Source organism: Tauraco erythrolophus, chromosome 3 (genome assembly GCF_009769465.1).
Source record: "Tauraco erythrolophus isolate bTauEry1 chromosome 3, bTauEry1.pri, whole genome shotgun sequence".
Classification (NCBI taxonomy): domain Eukaryota; kingdom Metazoa; phylum Chordata; class Aves; order Musophagiformes; family Musophagidae; genus Tauraco; species Tauraco erythrolophus.
This window is the reverse complement of record NC_141467.1, coordinates 60,500,292-60,520,047: the sequence shown is the minus strand read 5'-3', so window position 1 is coordinate 60,520,047 and position 19,756 is coordinate 60,500,292. Positions and strand designations below refer to the sequence as shown.

The window sequence follows — 19,756 nt, the reverse complement described above, 5'->3', positions numbered from 1 at the left end:
TGACTTAGTAAATAGGACCTTGAGTTATTAGGGATCTATGAATCATGTGACTGTCACACAGAGAAGAATGGATATCAATGTGAATTCAGCTAGGAGTGGGAGGTTTTCGTTTGTACTCCTTGAAGAGTGTGAGGATTCTGGTTTCAGCAGCTGAAACTGAAAGTGCTTTAAAACCCTTTTGTTGTGAGGTATTAAGAGTATCTTATAAAAGTCAGCAAGACTGTTACCTGTAAAATGCTTGACATTAATTGATTTGATATGAAAGGGGGGCTGTAGTGATTACATGGTCTCTGTGTTTGTGCTTGACTTAAGGTAATGGAAGTGTAAGGTGGTGGTACCCAGTCTCACATTTCTCATTGTTGATATTTTATCTTCTTTCTTCATCCCATCCCTGATTTTGTGGTCTTGAAGATTCTTAACTTTGATTTTGGTCTGATGAAGTTGGTATACACTGACAGAACAGATCTATTTCCTCTGGAGTAAGCTTGTATGTTCCACGAGTTTTATGAAAAATACTCCTACTTAGACTTGAAAAGAATCATTAGTGCTACTTTCTCTTCCCTCTTGATTCTGAACGATGTACTGATACGCAGAGCAAGTGAGTGTATTGCTTTCTGCTTTTAAATTAATTATTTAGATCTTTACTGACTCATTTTGGTGGCAAGTCATCTGTAAGGGAAGCCCATATTTCAGAATACTCTTAGAAGTCTCTGTATGGAGTACAGCTTTTATTGGCTAACTGGAGTGATAGTATTTAGCTAGAGACAGAAAAGTTAATTTAGAGAGAGTGATCCTGAGCTGATTTGCAAGCAGAAGAAAAATCTTTCCATCCTTTATGGTGCCTATTAGTATTATTATGGGAAGGGGGAAAGGAATTTAGTATTTAAAGGTCTTTAAACATGGATCTAAGTAGAATGGAGGTTTTATTTTTAGCCTGCAGATTTATCTTGAAAAAGACTATTCTCTGTTCTCCACTTCTTCCAGTTATTCCCCACTTGTAAAAGGGCCATAATGATAGCTTAATCTTCTAGGAAATGCTTAGAAATTTATTAAAACTTTAAATAGGTAACAATATTCTTAAATCTGATACAGTCATATACCCACAGTTAATTTTGTTGAAGATTTTAAATCTTTCAAAACCGTAGCTTTGTGTTAGGCTGTGAAAATGCCTAGGGTATTTCATTGGTAGGTCAGGGGCACGACAGAACCATCCTATATTGTGGAAGATAAGTAAATAGGCTGTCATGACTTTAGACATACCAAGGTGTGAAAGCTGTATAAAGGAGTATTGCAGTATTGTACTAAAGCAATTTTTGATGATGCCTGCTTGAAGCATATTGAGCAGTAATTCAGAAGAAACTGAGGGAGGACTGGAAGTGTGGTTAGAACATTAATCTTCTTCAGGCTTCACCATAAGTCTCTTGTCTGGGATGAAGAGAGAACAAGGGATATTAATCCTTCTCAAAATTGATTAAGATCTGGGGAGAGCTAGAAAGGCTCTGAACCTCTGTAGTTGTGAGTTTGATACATCCAAAACCACAGTGAGAATACTGTATGCAAGACTTTCTGCGAAATCAGCATGAAAAATCTGCCTTATAATGATCCAAGCTTTGTTGTCTTATTAATTTTACAGAGACGCGAACTTGATTTACCAGAACAGCAGAGTGGCAGTACTTGATGAAGTGGTTTTGCCTGTTTGTAATTATTTAGGGTAATTGAATTAATTAAATTTAATTATTAATATTTAATGTTAATACATGATAAATGGAAAATAAGTTACTATTGAAATAATTGCTCGTGATAGAAAGTCTTACCTATTCTTGTCAACAATAAGAAACAGCGATATATGACTATGTAAAAGCAGGGGAGAATATTTGATAGCTACTATTTTCTATTTTATTTGGTATCTATTCTGCCTAGATGATACGCAGTATGATTTTAAAATCAAATTTGATATGAAGTTGTAAGCAGCATATGAAATAGTAAAAATTGCTTAGAAAATGGCTGTTAACTTACTGTGCGAGAGCTCTTGGTTGTCTTGTACCTCATGCCCTACATCTACTTTAGTAATAAGCAACTTTGTTGTGCAGAAGGTTGTGAAATGTCAGGGTATGAAGACTTTTTTCTCTCTTGTTTCTCCCTCATTTTTAAGCCTGCCTGAAAATTTGAATTTAATCAAACTTTTCAGCATCTGTGACTTGAACTGTATACTATTTAGCAACTGTGCTGTAGAATTGTATGAAAGGTGTTGTGTTTTTTTTTTTTACCTTACCTTATTTTGAACCTTATTTCTACTATGGAGAAAAATGGACAGATATTTCTGATTCATTTTTTCTGATCCATACTTTATATACACTTTTTTAACAGTAACAAGTAGTACTAGTTCTCCTTTAGGAAATTATTTTATTAATCCATGCCTTTATTTCATCTCTGTTTTTTGCCTGTATAAAGCTGACCATTACTGATTTAAATTCTGTTTTTAATTTTCATGTATTTTTGTCATAATTTTCTGATATTCTTCGTTACTCTTCGGGTATAAGCAAGAGTCATCTTTTAGTTCACAGTGGAGGCCCTGGCATTCTTATGGCCTTTTGTCCATATATGCATAGGGTACAGAGAGATGTAAAAGCAGCCTTCCTGCTCTCCACCAACCCCTGCCCTGAATTGAGACTAATTTTATTAACTTACATGTAGCCTTTTTCTTGATTTTAATACTTTCTAACCAAAAATCATTCCTTTGAGAAACGTATTACCTCCTGTTTGGTTTTCTGCTGTGTTGTGATTATCATACCAAGATACCTCATTTTTTTTCTTTCTTTTTACTTTCATGATTTTAACATCTTTACATATTTTCTTAAATTTCTGTTCATTACACTATCTTATGTAAAATTTACAGTTTAAAGATTCGATAGCTTAAAAGAAGCTGTGTCTTACCTTGTTCCTTTATGAATTAAACTGGAAGTCTTGCCATAGGTTATGTCACATGTGACGCAATGTCTTTGTCTTACAAACTTTTTTTTATCAGATCCTCTTTGGTCGGTGTTTGTTGCATCTACTGCCTGGCTTTTAAATCTCAGTTAAAGCAACTTTCTAAACCTATTTTAATTTTATGTCCAAGTATCCTGGTTTCCTTTTGACTGAGAACTTACATTTGAGACGTCTGTGCCTAAAGGGTTACAGCTTGCCTTTTTACAATTAGTCTTGTTTCCCACCTCTCTTCCAGTTCAGCAGTTTTGGCCTTGAGTTGCAGTGTGTGGACAATGATGTGCACACAGCGTTTGCAAAAAGTTACGTACACACCGGCTTAGGAGAGGACAAGCTGTTCTCTACACAGCGTGTTGTGCAATAAGCTACATAGTGTGCATCTTGTCTGATCTTGTGGTCTTTTAATACTACCGCTTACAATAATTTCTGGTAGCTTAGTGTTTAGAAAAGAGTGATTTTATATTTTTTTTTAGTGATCTAACTGAAGTTTCCATGTTATTTGTCCCAGAAGAAGGATATTGCTAACTTGGACTTTTTGTTAGTGGGTATATTTCAGATTTCATGTGATACTCTTGCTGTCATCATGAAACTGTCAATTCCAGTCAGTTTTTCTTTGAGAAATGAGAATGAGGATGAGAAACTGTATGGTCACTTCATTTGATTGCCTAAAACCCTGGCTGTAAGTCATAGTACCTAGATCATTCTTGGTTTAGTTCCAAACACTTTGTAATACTTAAGCCAAAAAGTATAGTCATGCTTCCTGAAAGCTGCATATCTACTATTTGGAGAAATGCTCTTTCACTTCTACTGGAAAGCTGTTTTGAGAACCTGGAAAAGAGTTACTTTAAAATTTTAATGTTCTTTAAGGCATGTTTGTAACAACTGTATACCTAAATTCATGTTATTCATTCTTTTTGGCTAAATTCATAGATTTATTCATAGATTCATAGATTTCTAGGTTGGAAAAGACCTTAGAGATCATCGAGTCCAACCGTCCCTAATCCCCATTAAACCATATCGCTAAGTAGATCATCCACCCTAATTATTGAATTATTAAATTATTAGTCTAATAGCCAGACATGCTTCTAGCTCCTCCATAGAAGTCTAATTTTTTTTGTAAATCAGATTAGTGGTCAATCTCACCATCTTCTAAAGTAATCAAGCTGGATGGGCTTAAAATGGAGTAGGTTTTAGTTTACCTGGGAGATCTACCCGAAGGTGTGCCGGGAGATCTACCCGAAGGTGTGCCGGGAGATACAGCATTTGTTTTGGTTGACTTTTTAACCAGAACTGTTAGATCAATCAAGCCTTTAGGAAATTCACCAGGTGAAAGACTTGAGTGGCTTGGAATCAAGCTAGTAGAAGTTATCACTTACCTTATACCATGGTTTAGTTACCTGGCTGTGGTGGTTTGTCAGCTTCTCAGTATTATTTTCAGTGGTAAATTCTGTCACTTGACTTCTCCTAGCCTGCTTTTAATGTCAGAGCCAAGTGCTGAAGAAAAAGTCATTAAGCTATAACTTACAGAATAACTTGTTCTGTATTATGCTGATGAAAGAAATACTTTCTGAGTATGTAATAAGTCATTAACTGTGTGGACAAATGTTCAAAGGATGCAGTCACCAAAAATGACCAATATTAAAGGAGAATGGAATAGTCAACTGCCTAATGAAAGGAGAGAAATTGCTATGAAATATCAGTCTCCCTCACAGTGAAGTTAACTCTTCCATTTGCAGGTTTTAAAAGCTGAAATCTTGAAGAGGTTAATCTAGTAGCTTTACTGATGTTTTGGTTGGAGATGCATGAGTTAAAGAAAAATGGTCTTGGTTACAAATTTCGGTAAGCAAGATAACGGTTACCTTTTGTGGAAGCATTTATCTGCTGTTACAGTATATGCCTGTGTGTAAATTCACTCTCAAGGATCTTTTTTGTTGGCCTGAGGTTGTTTTTTAGGGTGACTGAAACCTATAAGGAGTCCTTTTTACAGGATTTCAGGCACATGGCGATAGAGGACTTTGATGACTTGTTTCCTTTCACCACAGGGTTGTAGAGAGTGGAAAGAACCCTCCATTTCCTGAGAACTTTTGTTCTTTAGAGGTAAGTCCAAAGACAACTTCAGACAAACAGACCTTCCTCGGACTTTTTTCATTCAGATGAGCAGAATTACGACAGTAGGACCCAAAGATGAAGTCTTGAAATTGATGGGAAACACTTTACTGATGAGTTTCTGTTTCAGTTAAAACAGACTTTGCTGCTTCTGCTGATTTTAGTTGAAAGGTACTAAACTGAAGTAACTATAATCAGAAGAATTGCCTAAGTTTAAGTTATGGTGATTGAAGGAAATAATTCAAGTAAATGTTCTGTTAAAGCACCGCACCAAAGATAAAAATCTTTCTGGTGGACTTGTGGATTTCTTGACAAATTAGGAAGTGAAAATGCTTTTTTTTCTCTTCAATGTAATCTCAGCAAGTTGAGATTAGCCTCTCTTTCTCTAGTCTTGTACTGGTAGCAGTGCTTCTTGAGGTCCACATGCCAGGGGAATGGTGAAGCTGTCAGTGTTCTAGGTATGCTGGTATAGCAGAGTAAGATGGTCTTAGCTTTACAAGGCAGCTGAAGTTAATTTTTATGCTTTGTGAACCATTGGGTGTCTGCCAATTACCCTCGAGTGAATCCATGAAAAATCAATGACAAAAGCAAGCCTGTTAGGCAGATTTCATTTTCTGTGCTGGAGCTGACAACTTTGCTGAGAAGTGTTAAAACGTGCTGGATTGCAGGTCTTTGTTTATATGCCTGACATAATTCTGTTTTTAGACTTTATTAATTTAGCAGAGCTGCTCAATTGTTTTCTGTGTACAGACATACTGATTATGTGAAATAGATCGATCTTGATCATTCTAAAGTAGCCTGAGGAGGTCTCCTCAGAAATGTTGTCTATGGAAATGATAGGAGGAACAAACCAAATCACTTGAAGATGTATTTCAGTAGTAATTGAATGGTAAGAAAGATACATCTGTAGTTTTTAATTTCTTAACTACTTTCAAGCTACATAGATACTCCAAAGGAAGCAAAAAGCTTCACTTCATTTTCTTGATGCACACCCTCACATTTTGAAAGCAGGGTTGTAGGATTGACTGAAACAGTGTTTTCTTCTTGTCCTCTCCATGCAGCATTAAAAAAATAAAATAATGGTTTAACATAGAGTTCTTGTTCCCTGCATTGGTATCAATTTAGTATAGTCCAAGACTGAAACAGTTCTGATAGGTGGACAAACAGTTACACCATGTGGTTTGAACTTTGTTAGAACCATTTACTTGGACCTCCTGAATTCAGAGTAATATTCTTTACTGTTTGAACATAATGAGCTTGCTTCATGATATTGCCTAAGGAACCAGCATCAAAAGAAGTCCTGGGTTCTGGTGAACTCTAACTGCCTTCAGGTTCATCCATGCAGACAGAATTCTACTGCTTGCCCCCCACCATCCAGAGAGAATTTATTTGACATTTGGGATACACATGTAAAAATAACTTTAGGAGGATGATAATATGGAATGCTGTTGTAGTATCTTGCGTATGTGTCCTGAAATAGTCATGTGTCTGTTTAGTTTTGCAATTTGACTTGTGTATTAGCTTGCAGGTGCCTTAGAAAATATGTTATTTGAAAGAAACTTAGCTATATTTTCAGGCTAATGAATTTTGAGCTCAATGTTAGTTCAGTTTGAGCTCTAAATAGTTCAGAAAAAATCTTTTGTCTCTCACTATTGTATTTATGATTGCTTTCATAAGGAGATGTTTTTGTTTTAATATTCACATCTGTGTATACAACGAGTTGCAGCTCATCTGACAGTGAATACCGGATTGAATACTTAGATGACATTGGGGTGTTTTTATTTTTATATAACAGTTCCTTTGGGCATGTCTCTGTTATATGACAGATCCTGACACTTATTGGAATACCCTTCTATTAGATGGTTTCTAAAAAATAAATAAATATTAATTTGCCACTCTGGGAAATACTGTTGTTTAGTCTCACTTTTCTAGGAGTCAGACTGCTGGGACACAAGCTTCTGCTTTGGTTAAATTTGAGTAAATCGCCACAGGTTAGACTCCTAGATACAGCGTCAGTGCTGGTCATCGTAGTGTAACAAGCGATCTCAATTGTAATGTTGATTATTTCCCCCCCTCTACTAAAATATGGTAACTTGTGACTTCTGTTTTGTGTTTGAAAGTGTTTTGCTGAGGAAACAACATTGTTAAAAATGAAATCTTAAATTGACAACACTTAAGTTCTCAAGGGAACATCAAGAATGACATGCAGTAAAGCTTCATAGAACACTAACTTACATGCAGTAAAGCTTCATAGAACACTAACTTGTAACTTTTGACTTCCATTGTGAATGCAATAAATAGATCTAGCTAAAAAAGCAAACACTGTCCGCTAGTTAAGAATGTGTCTCAGAGTGGAAAATCTGGTCACATCAAGCCTAGTGTATACTTTTCCTTATTACATATTTGAACTGTACCATGTTAAGTTAGTTTAAAAGCCCTGGGTAGAGGCTTTTGTTCTATTCTTCTTTGGAAAAACTAACATTTTTGTTTGAAGGTGGGAGAAGTCCAGTCTTTACTTTCCTCAGTAAACTGTGATGCTCACTTGAAGGAACTACATAAAAAGACTTTATGATCAGTTTTGAGTTTGTAGATGACTTGTATTGTTTTAGTTTTCAAACTAATGTGTTCTGCATGTAGTCCTGCTTCTGGAATTACTGCCAGTAGTTTGGAGGAAGGTTGACTTTGGGAAGAGAATAGCGTTTGTGAGTTGAAAGTAAAATGCTTGTGTGCTTTCCCAGGACATACATTAGAACACCATGGGGACATTCAGTTACCTTTTCAGCCTCATATTTTTGATGTATTTTTTCAGTATGCTGTAGGGTAAAACTGCCCGTTCTTTTGGCTCTTAACATGATAGAGGAAGCAGTAATTCTGCTTTTTTTTATACACTATGGAATTTGCATTTGAGTAACTTGTATAAAAAATGATTTTGAGAAAATAATAAAAAATTGTTCAAGTTGTCAATGTTGTGTTAGTCAGCTTCTATCCATTTAAATTGTGTAGATGAACTGCAGATAGTGCTGAAATCCCCAAGTCATTCTCTTCAGACTATCTACTATGTGGATGCCATCCCAGTTATGTTATTGGTTGATTGTGACTTAGAAGTGAGAGATCATGCAGCAAATAAAATAACTGTTCTTTTCAAACTGGAATTCCTTATTCTCATATGCACAGAAAGTGACCAAAGTTCAGAAAACAAGATGGCAAATATAATCTTTACCATGAAGTGACAGAAATTTGTAGTAGCTTTTGATTGCCTTAGAGTTTCATGTATAAATATGTTTATATATTCATTGTTCACGTGCTGATAGCTTAGATACCAGTGATTTGAAGGACAGTGGAATTTTGTCATGCTGCTTGAGACAAGGCTTGGACTTTTAAACAAAGGGAGGGGGTTGATAACTTTCTGGTTTTGTCAATATTAATTCTGCAATGCTTGGATAAAAACGCTCTGCAGTTTTGTAGTTTATTTCACGAAGATAATGGTGTTGGGCTCAATTTTTTCTGTGTGTGCGTATGTGCTGCTAACCATGTGTTGAGCAGCAAATGCGTTCTTGAAATATATTGATGTGCTGGGTTTTTAACACTGCCTTCTCATGGTATTTCTATAAATTGTTTCTCCACACGTGGTTTTTTCACATGTACTGGAGCAGGGGGAAGTTATGTTTAGTTTAACATAGTTAAACTAGTTATAAAAATTAGTTAAATAATATAAGTTATATATAAGTTAATAAGTTAAATTTATATATAATTATATATATATAAATATATATACTAGTATATATAGTATATACATATATAAACTAGTGATACTAGTTTAATAGTATGCTCAACCTGCAAGTAGTAAGATTTTTCTTTCTTGGTGGGTAGGTAGATGTTAAAACCCAACATACAAATATGCTCAGGAGAATATTTTCCATGTAGTATCTTATCGATAAATTATTGAGCTGAAGAATTTATTGTATGACTTCTGTTTTACTTTCTCATTTGGGTATTTGAGTAGTAGGCACTTGAGGGGGAGACAGTGTTTTCTTAAATTGGTAAACTTAAAAAAGTTACTCTTCTACTAGTACTTAAAACTTTAGAATTTACTAGGAGTTACTGTTAGTGCACTTTTAGTAAGATATGGTACCCGCCATATGTAGGTCTCTGGTTTAGCTTTGCCAAGTTGGGTGGTAGTTAAATTCTCATCTTCTTATGGCAGTGTAATGCCTCTGTATCATCCAGCTGTTTAACAGAAACTTGGTTTGCATGTATCAAGTTTCAGGGTGTATTTTAGAGTTTTGAGGATGCTCTGTGCTGCTGTTCATCATTTTGCATCTGGTTTATTAATCAGTAGGAGACTTCTATTAATTATCTGCCCTACTGTTTTCCTCATGCATCTCTTCTTGCATCTGATGCACCTGCGCTTCTGCTGACTGATCCTGCAGTTCATTGTCTTGTTCTGAGCTTTTGCTTGGCTCATCAATAGTTTTCTCCTTAATGGACAGTTTGCCAGCTCCTTCTGTCAGATAGTGCAAGCATTATTATGCATGTATGTGTGCACTGAATATTTTATATTAGCAGCATTGATTCATTTTATAAGGTTTTTTGGAACTGCAGCTTTCACCTGCTTATTTTGAAGATATTTCTTAGTAAATTGTATGAGCTTTTTGTCATCTTAAGTTTTTTCTAAGAATAAAGGAATATGTTATTTTTGATTGAAGTTTCAAGGTGCACAACTTTTTACCTATCTAAATTTAACACATTTAATGTTAATATTTTCTAAATGTCTCAATTTAATGTTTTATATAGTTACTGTAGTAATAACTTCAAGTGATTTGCATTTTTTTGTTGGATTTTTTTTTTTCAGGAAATGTATGAGGTTGCCAAGAAGCTTTGCTCCTTTTGTGAAGGTCTTGTACATGATGAACATCTTCAGCATCAAGGCTGGGCTGCCATAATGGCCAACTTGGAAGATTGTACATACTCCTACCAAAAGCTACTTTTCAAGTTTGAAAATGTATATTCAAGCTATTTGCAGTCCATAGATGATATCAAGTTGAAACTTACACAGTAGGTTTAACATTAAAACTTCAGCCTCAAACTCCAAAGTTACCATATTAAATTTTTTTGAGTGTTTTATGTCTGGTGTTAGTTCTAATTAATCAAGCATGTATTTGTTTGATTGTGTGTCATGGAGAACATTCTTTCTGTTCTATGCTAGTCAATTTTTAACTGACTTTTTTTTCCTTATATTCATCAGCACATGGAAGCCTATATTGAATTATGTGGAAGATATGCTCGTTAATGAACAGCTGTTTAAGAGCTGGAATCCTTCCAAATGTGCACTAGAAATAGCTAGATAATAAATTTAGACATTAATCAACATTTTTAATATGTATTTGCACTTTTGAATTAATTACTTTTTAATACACTTGAGCAGATATTAAGAATGACAACATGTTGAAAATATGAAGTCATAACGCAAACTTGGGGTGTATATGTATACCTTTGAGGGGAAGTGTGTGTGTGTATACTTGCATCACGCAAACTCTGGATGTTACTTCAAGGAAAATCTTTGACATTTTTCTGAACATTATAGTATTGCAGTATTTCTGAGTGTTTTGCCTAATAGAATATAAGTGGATGTTGGATACTTAAAGAAATAAAGCATAAATATGTTTTACCTTTAAAAAAAAAAGTTGAACTTCCCAAATATAAACTATTCAAACTCCACAAAAGTAGTCAATCAGAGGACACTCCAGCTTTGCTAATAAGCGTTGGTATCCATGCAGATTGGAAACATAAAAGTCCTAGTTGTGTGTTTTAAAAACAAACAAACAAAAAACCCCAAAACAACAAAGGACTGTGTCTGTATACTGAACATGATATTTTGGAAGGATGGTTACCAAATTCATTTTGAAATCTGCTTTGATTCTAAAATAAATAGTACTTTATATTACGAGTGGTTTGTATCCAGGTTTTTGTCGCATTGGCTTCCAGATACTGATGTTTTTTTCTTTTCACCCTTTTTAAAAAAGCTTGGGTTCTGCTGTTTCTATCATGGCCAAGATACCACTGCTGGAGTGCCTAACGAGACACAGTTACAGAGAGTGTTTAGGAAGACTGGATTCTTCAGCTGAGCAAGGAGGAGCAGAAAGTGAAGAAACTGAGGATGGGAAATCTGCTGAATTGGTGCTTTATCCTGATACATCTAAAGTGAACAATAAATCAATGTTAGCCTCATTTTGCAAGTCAGTTGAACATTCAGCTTTGGAAGGCACAGATCTTGAAAATGTAAAAGATGATAAGGAATCTGGTCAAAATGCTACTGTCCAGGACAATGAAACATCAGTAGAATTGAAAGATGATGATCAGCCTTCCTTCAATGTGTCTTTGTTAGACTGGATAAATGTTCAAGATAGACCTAATGATGTTGAATCGCTGGTCAGAAAATGTTTTGATTCTATGAGCAGGGTAAGTTAAGAATTTTTTAAAAATCAAATTGTATCGCATTGAATGTTGCTGTTTATTTTCCAGATGCCAGTGCTTTTGAAGTGACTCAACCTTTTATAGCTCGTTTTTTTTTTCTCAGATAACTTTCTAAATGGAGACCAAAGCAGAGACAGGGGAATGGGAAGTATTTTAAGACTTCTTGAGCATTAAGAATTTGACCTTTAGGAAAATGTATAATTTCACAATGAATGCTTGTTATCTTGCTTGTTTCTCAAACAGCCATTCCTGTTGGAAAGCCAGTAGCTTCTTGTAGTGTATAAGCAGTGTGACTTGACTTCTATTCTTCTTTGCCTTTTTTGTAGAAATTATAATGAAAGTAAAGATTTTTGTGGACTGAAGCTAATGTTTTTTTGTGTAAAAAATACTGAAGCCTTTTGGAAGCAGTATTTCTACTGCTGGTAGAATACAACATTGCTCACTTTCTTTACTTTCCAAATGATTATTTTGCCTAGTGAGCATTATAACCCTTTAAAAACCTTTTGCCTAGGGATTTCCTTCTTTGCTTTCACTGTATCCTGTATTTCTTACATTGTCCTGCCTTGTTTGTGTATGTATAAACATTTTCATAGAATATCTCAAGTTAGAAGGGACCCATAAGGATCATCGAGTCCAATTTTATACTAGTACAACTCAATATACCTTGAACAAAGAAAACAATTTCTGTTGTCTTTGACACTTTATTTCCTTCTGAAGGTGGAACTGGAAGACTGTCTCAGTTATGTTTAAACTGCATCTGTTGTAGGGAACTTTATGATGCGGTCGGTTCTGTATGTTGTTTTTTTTTTTCAATTCTGCCTTAAAAGGAGTTGAAAAATTTGACTTAAGGGCTGCTTAAGATATTGAGCTGTCTAAATTTTAGTAGTACAGAAAAGGCTAAAAGAAAGATAAGGCTAAGAATTTTACAAGTTTTTTTTCTTTAGCAAAAACAATATTCAACTTTGTGTGTGAAAGACTTCCTAATTGCTGAAGTCTATTTGTTCAGTGCTACAAGGTTGCTTTCTGCTCTTTCTACAGGAATAACAAAACCCAGGAGTTATTCTGTGAGAGAATAAATTCACTTTATACATAATATTAACAGGGCACAGATGTAATGTCTTTTAAAAATCAATATTTTAAGAGACAGAGATTAAACAGTTACTTCCAAATAAGTTTCAGTGATACTAAAGGCTGAAAAATGAAAAAATAACCATTTTAGTTAAATACTTATTGTTCCTTTTTTTGATCAGCTTGTAGTCTTATCTGACATACATCACATGTTTTAGAGAGACTATCTTGTAGATGTGTGCTTGTCTGTCCTTGCCTTATCTAAGACTAGTCAGAAATCCTTTGTTTTAACTGTTGTATTGTAACTTAAGCTGATTTTTGTAGGGGGAAAAAACCATGATTGCTCCTGCAAAAATGAAGCTTCTTTTTATTTTCTTGGCATAAGCAGAATTGGCAGGTAGGGAAAATGCTTTAGTCAGACTATTTTGTCCACAACCAGAATAATGGTGATAGATCAGTCTTGATCTATTCAGGTGCACAAAAAACCCAAAGCTTTGAAGTAATGCGGTAGTTTCTAGTTTTTCTTCAGAAAACATTAATTTACTCAATTTTGATAGCATCACAAAGGATTGGATCTTTGCCTACCATTGATTTAGAATTAGTTTGAAAACAGAATTGACCTGTAGCTGAAAAGGAAAAGAAAATACTATATAAGTTTCTTGCAACACATTTGTTCTTTTAATGTTTACTTGAGATGACTCTTCCACATAGCAAGCCAGAATAAAATGGCACTAATTTTGTTTGTTTGTTTTTCCCACGTTCTCCCCATGCCCTTTCCTCCTTGGAAATACGAACCATACAAATGGTTTGTGATTGCAATTCTTATTTGAAACTCCGAATTCAGGTAAGGTTTTCATGAAAGTGTAAGCATCAGAGTATGAGCTTTACACCTTTGATACTGATAGGCTTGGCAGAACTGGTGTGTTGCACAGGGTGCTGCTAGGTATCTGGTGGTTCTAGCCTCTAGGTGTTTCTACAAAATGATGCTTCTAACTGCAGAATCCTAGGCTGCAGTAAAAGCAACGGGTTGTCATAGCCACTTTAGTAAAAGGCTAGAAAAGGAAGACTTGTGAAGATGAGGAGAGAGAGAATCTGCCAGTGAAAGTAGGGCTGAGTGCTACAGATGCAGTTGGGTCAAAGATAGGATAAAAATATTGGATGGAGGCAATAAATTACAGGGTGGAATGAGAGGAATAGGCATTTTTGTAAATAGAGACAAAAAGAGAAAAAAACAAACCTCACTGTATTGTTCTTCAGTATTTTGTCTGTTAAGAAACTGTTCTGGATGCAGCAGTGGAGTGATTCAGGATATCACAGGAGAGTAATCCTAAATAGGATGGCAGTGAAGATGATTCTATAAAACAATGTGGTTTAATCGCAGAGACCATTGTTGTTACAGGTTCTTGAAGATGGATAACTCACTTGAGAAAGACCATTTATAACATAGTAAAAATTAGCCTTTGCTGTTTTTGGAGAACTTTGACATATTTTGTCATGTTAATAATAGCATTAATTATTTATTCTGAAAAGCTCTGGGCTAATTACCAGTTTTTAGCACTTCCTCTGTGGGTTTTGTTTGTTTGTTTTTGATTTTTTTGTTTGTTTGTTTTTGTTGTTGTTTGTTTGAAGAGAATGGAAGACCTGTTCTTTGTAGTTACTCCTTAACTTGTAATGCTTTTCCTCTTCAGATTCCTCTCTCTATACCCCAAAGGGGTGTTTTCAGAATGAAAAAGTGCTATGTGTGAATGCTTTTGTACAGTTAAATAATAGATTGGAGGGAAAATAATACTTTTATTTAGGTTAATACTGAGTCATATCAGTGGCTTCTTTTTCGAGGGTTAATTTGTGTGCTCTGTAAGTTGCATAAACCCTGTCTGTTGATGATGGAAGCCAGTGCTGTGACAGCTTGTATGACCTCACAGGATAGTGTCCTTTTCACTAGATTCTCCTATAATAGGTGGCATACCATAACCATTTTGGATAAATTTGGACAACTTTTTTCATATTCTGCTTACACCTAATAACTTTTACTATGTTCCTAACTAATATATTCCTAATATATAAATTCTGTCCTATATAAGCTGTTGCAATTATCTATGTTGTTTTTAGAACTAAGGAAATAAGACTCTAATTTTTTTCACTACTCTTATGGTGAAACCGGAAGAGTCACCCTTACTATCTGTGGACATTGATAACCTCTTAACACTTCAAACACTTTTTTTCTCATTTGAAGGAATACGATGAAATAACTTTTAGAATGTATTTTTATTAGGAAAAACGTTAACAAAAAGTATTAGAAATATATTACTTTTCCATAGCTTGTTTTCCAGTTGTTTACAACTGGTCTGCTGTCTAAACTATCAGTTAAAACTTTCATTTAGTGAGGAAAAGGCTAACAGATCTTGCAGCTTTGTTATCACTCTCCCTACTGCACTTTCCACTGAGTCATATTCGTCATTTTTTTTGATTGTAACTGCATGGACTCTGTTCCAGGGCGGACTGTGTCCAGTAGTTTTGAAGTGCCTCTTCCCTCCGCACTTTGCCTTGTCCGCTCAACTAATGTCCCTTCCCCTGTGAGGATCCTGATTTCTATGATGGTCTAGTTGGAAAACTTCAAAGAAATTCATGCTGTGGTATAAATCCACTGACTTGTTAACTCAGAATCTGGCACAGATGACAAATGTAGGCATGTGTTAGATTTTTTTTTTAAAAAAAGAACACTAACATCACCTTTTATTATGTCAACTGCTAATAAACATTTGTTTATTTCCTTTTTTTTAAGCTTGATCCAAGGATCATCCAACCCTTTCTGGCAGAATGTCGACAAACTATCGCCAAACTAGATAATCAGAACATGAAGGCTATTAAAGGCCTTGAGGATAGGCTCTATGCCTTGGACCAGATGATAGCAAGCTGCAGCAGACTGGTGAATGAACAAAAAGAACTTGCTCAGGTAATACACATCTGCGCGTGTAATGTTAGAAGATGGTAGATTTTTGATACGCGTATGCTGTTAAAGATTACAACAAAACAATGATGTGTCTGAATGCAAGATAGTTTTCAACTTATCACACCGCAGATGCTCAAGAAAGTGCTACATTCCTAATAATTTTGCGTTTAAATATTGGTAGCTTTTACATCTTGTGGTCATGTTTTTCAGCTCGTATCTCCAACTACCACATTAATTTAAATACTTTTTTAAAATGTCATACTAGTTGAAAATCAAACAGTGGGTGGTGGACAGCACCAGAACTTAAGTATAGGGCTTATATTTACGTTGCTTCATCTATGTTGGAGAAAAAGCCACTCTACAAAATAAAAATGTCTTACTTGTAATATTCTAGACTTAATGCGTTAGGAACATGCTTAGCTGTAGTTCACTGAAACTTTGTCAACTGCATATTAAGGTGTATATTTTTATAGCTAAGGTATTTCTGTCAACATTTTCTTGGTTATAATTTGGAAGAATATATTTAATTCAGATGCAGCCAATCAGCATTCTCATAAAAGTGCCAGTATAAAACTTCTGGCTTCTGAGATACATCATTATTATGGTATTGTTTCTGGAATAGAATACATCTAGTTTATTTTTATTTTAGAAATCAAATTTCTTCTGGATGTGGAAGAATCACTTAGAAAATGATAAAATTTGAAAACTTTGAAAATAACTTTTAAGATGTTTCTTGTTGTGTTAAGATGTATCTTGTTAAATCTGGTGAATGGTTTACAAACAGATTATGCTGTATTAGAGAAGCATTTTGCACATCAATGTAGAAAGCTGCTAATAAATAAGATCTGATTAAGATATCTAGCATCTATAAACACTGTAGATATTTACTTTAAAGCTTATTTGAAAATTGATGTTTTCAATGAGTATTCTGAGTTTAAGGAAAAGAAAGCATCTGGCTTAAATATTATCTTAGTATCTGCTCATACATCTATTTTTCAAATCTGTCTAAATTCCACCTGGTTTTACAGCTACATTTAAGAACAGACAACTTTGCCAATAGCAGACTGTCAAAGACAGCCTGTAGTTTGAAGTTGCTCATATGCTGGAGACCAGGATGCTGTGAATGGATTTATCTTTGCTAGTTCATTCCATCTCTTGTTAAACGGAAAGTGGGAAGGGAAAATGAGGCATGAAATTGGCATTATGCCCAGGCGACATGTCCTGAACGCTTCCTGTCACGCCATCTGATTTGTTGGTTTGTTCTTAGTATGTTGTCGTCTTCTGACCATCAACTAGTTCCAGAGTCAAACAAATATAACCAGATGGTTAGTGAGTTGCTCCACTGTCCTTTTATCCTTCCTCTTGGTAATGTTATTTAGCTCATGTGCTGCTCCTTGCAGTCAGCTTTTCTTGTTCTGAGGGGGCATGTTGTTTTATTTTCTGAGTTGAAAAGGGAAATTATGACTCTGCTGCATTACATAGTTCAGAAGTTAGAGAAGTTTGGTGCCTTCAGGTTTGATTTGTGGAAGGGTTTTCTGTTATCCTTGTGATCTAGAAACAGAAAAACAGCTATAAAATCAGAAGTTCAACTGGAGATATGGAATAAGAGATAAGTAGTTTAAATTTAATTTTGAAGAGTAATACTTGTCACTCCATGATACAGGATCAGGGAAGAGGCAACATGCTGAATGGTCGATCATCAAACTCGTAGTGAGGAGAGTGAGTCGCATGCCTGCACTAGCCGGTGTCATTTGAAGTTATAAGAAATTTGATTACAAACTATTTTGAGTGTAAAATATATAACGCTTTTGTTTTAAACATAACAGTACCATATTAAAGCTTCTTGATTAAATACAGTTTCTGTGAAGAGCTTTGGTTAACTTAATACCTAAGATTTTCCTTTAGTGCCTTGTTTGCAACTGAAAGTATGTTAAAACCTATATGTGGTCAGTATCTGATACTCAGATTTTCACCACTACATAAGAGCTACGACTGTGAAGAAAGGCATGAGTTTATTATACACTAATGTGCAATCAGAAATTATTAGTAGGAGTGAGTGAACAATGTTGCGTCCCTATCTTGGAGTGGTTATTTCCTCCTCAAAAGGGGGATCTAACTGGGCTGCCAGTCACGTAGGACCCAGGCTTCCTGCTCCATCTTCTGGCTGGTACATAAAGGTGGGTGCTACCGGTACTAATGGCAGCATTGTTTAAAAGTGGAGCCTGTCTTCAGATAATTTCAATGAGTAAGTTTAGAAGTAAGTTTGTGCTAAATCTCAGTCTTGCAGTGTTTATATTGTAGGCCAGTGCTAAATAAAAGAGAATTTAGCATGGTGGAAAAGCTACTCTTCATCTCTATGCTTGGTTGCCCAATGCTGTGAGTGGTGGTTTTAGCTACCTGTTCCTTCTTCACTTGGATGAAAAGCCTACCTCAAGTTTACCAATCTCCCTTTTAAGCGAGATGCCTAAAAGTCATGGAAGGATACTTTGGCACCTTCTTTAAGTGCCACTGTAAATTTAGAATTTGTACCTTCTAAAGACTTGTCAGAGACTGGTAACTTTCTAGTCTTCATCTTTGCTTTTTCTTTTTGTATCCTTTACTTACGATACAGGCCTTTTTAAAAACAGTCAGATAGAATGCAATGGTGTGTTTGGGGTTTTTTTGTTGTTTTGTTTTTTGAAGTGTGAGTTAATTATTTGATTGTGGTTAAGCAGGTAATTAAGTGTACCGCCAGATGCTTTTATTCCTTGATTTGATATTTAAGCCTTAGAAAGTATTTTCATATGAATCTTGGCAGTTGTTTGGGTACTGTTGGTTAAAAATTAGACGCTTGTAAGATATTAGAGCTGATATGTTACTCGTTCAAATGGTAGTCCATGTAGAAATCTAAGCAGAATGATGAAGTGCAAGGTCTTAATTATATTTAAAAATATAGATGAGGACTTGTGTATTTTCAAAGGTACTGCTCAAGTTTTTTGTGATTAGCTGTTAATATTTGGTGTTATCTGAAAAAAACTCATAATTTTCCTTTACATCCCACCTTTCAGCACTGAACTATTCTGTTTATAAAGAAATACAGTGGCAGTACATTATAGAACAGGATAAGGAACATCTCAATGGTAATCCTGTTGGCAGTATTTGTATTGGAAGATGTAGACTTATTTTCCCCGAGCTAGAAAAAGCTGATGTTCTATCCAGAATTTGAGTTAATTTTCTATTCCAAACTCAGTTTCATTATTAAAATTTAAACCAAACTTATCTCATGAAACAAAATCATCTGCCCCTAGAAGACCTCATTGCTTACTTTGCTTGTTCCCAGACCTGTCTTAGGGTTCTTTTCCTTCCAGTCAGCCTTTTCAATTAACTGACCATTATACAGCCTTTTATGGGAAAACTGCATCTTGAGTTACATAGCTGAACAGTTGATCTCTAGACCCTGACACTTAGAATCATAGAATGGTTTGGGTTGGAAGGGACCTTAAAGATCATCTAGTTCCAACCCCCCTGCCATGGGCAGAGAAATCCTCTGCTACACCAGGTTGCCCAAAGTCTCATCCAACCTGGCCTTGAACACTTCCAGGGGTGGAGCATCTACAACTTCTCTGGGCAACCTGTTCCACTGCCTCACCACGCTCAATGTAAAAAATTTCTTCCTTAGATCTAATCGAAATCTCCCCTCTTTCAGTTTAAATCCATTGCCCCTTAATACGGAAAGTTGCTTTGTTAAATTAAAAAACTCTTTTTCTCTGGACACTGGGTTTTCTAACATAAGCATATAGAATTGCCGTCAGTAGGTGACATTACCTAATGAGAGTACGCCTCTAGAAAATTTGAAACCTCTCTGATCTTTTCAGAATGATTCTGCCCAATAGCTTATCCTTTCCAACATTTTCTTGTTTGATTTCCACCCCCCTATTAGTATAGCTTTTCAAAACATTTTGTTACATCCAAATGTGTTTCCGTCAGTTAGGTTCACAGAAGTGTTACTCTTCTATTAGCGCTGTTAAACATAGTCAAAAAACCTGATTTGCAGATGGTGGTCTTGATTCTGGGCTTGTTCTTTTTCACTTGAAGTTGTTGGGAAAAGGACTTTGTCACTAACATATTCTGTACTTTTGTTTTCCTCCTGTTTAGTTACTGTTACATCAAATTAAACCATAGATGTATAGGTTT

General features: G+C 35.2%; 1 protein-coding gene across 3 annotated transcripts in view; it reads left to right on the top strand.

Moving 5' to 3' along the window:
- RB1CC1 (RB1 inducible coiled-coil 1) overlaps window positions 1–19,756 on the top strand; it is a 79,123-nt gene that overhangs the window by 20,880 nt on the left and 38,487 nt on the right. For 2 of the 3 annotated variants that reach the window (XM_086608643.1, XM_086608642.1), the window contains exons 6-8: window positions 9,944–10,146; window positions 11,115–11,550; window positions 15,416–15,586. In XM_086608643.1, the coding sequence (XP_086464769.1) occupies window positions 9,944–10,146; window positions 11,115–11,550; window positions 15,416–15,586 (810 nt within the window). Of the gene's footprint in view, window positions 1–5,027; window positions 5,083–9,943; window positions 10,147–11,114; window positions 11,551–15,415; window positions 15,587–19,756 lie in introns of all 3 variants that reach the window. The other variant, XM_086608644.1, reaches the window with a different exon arrangement.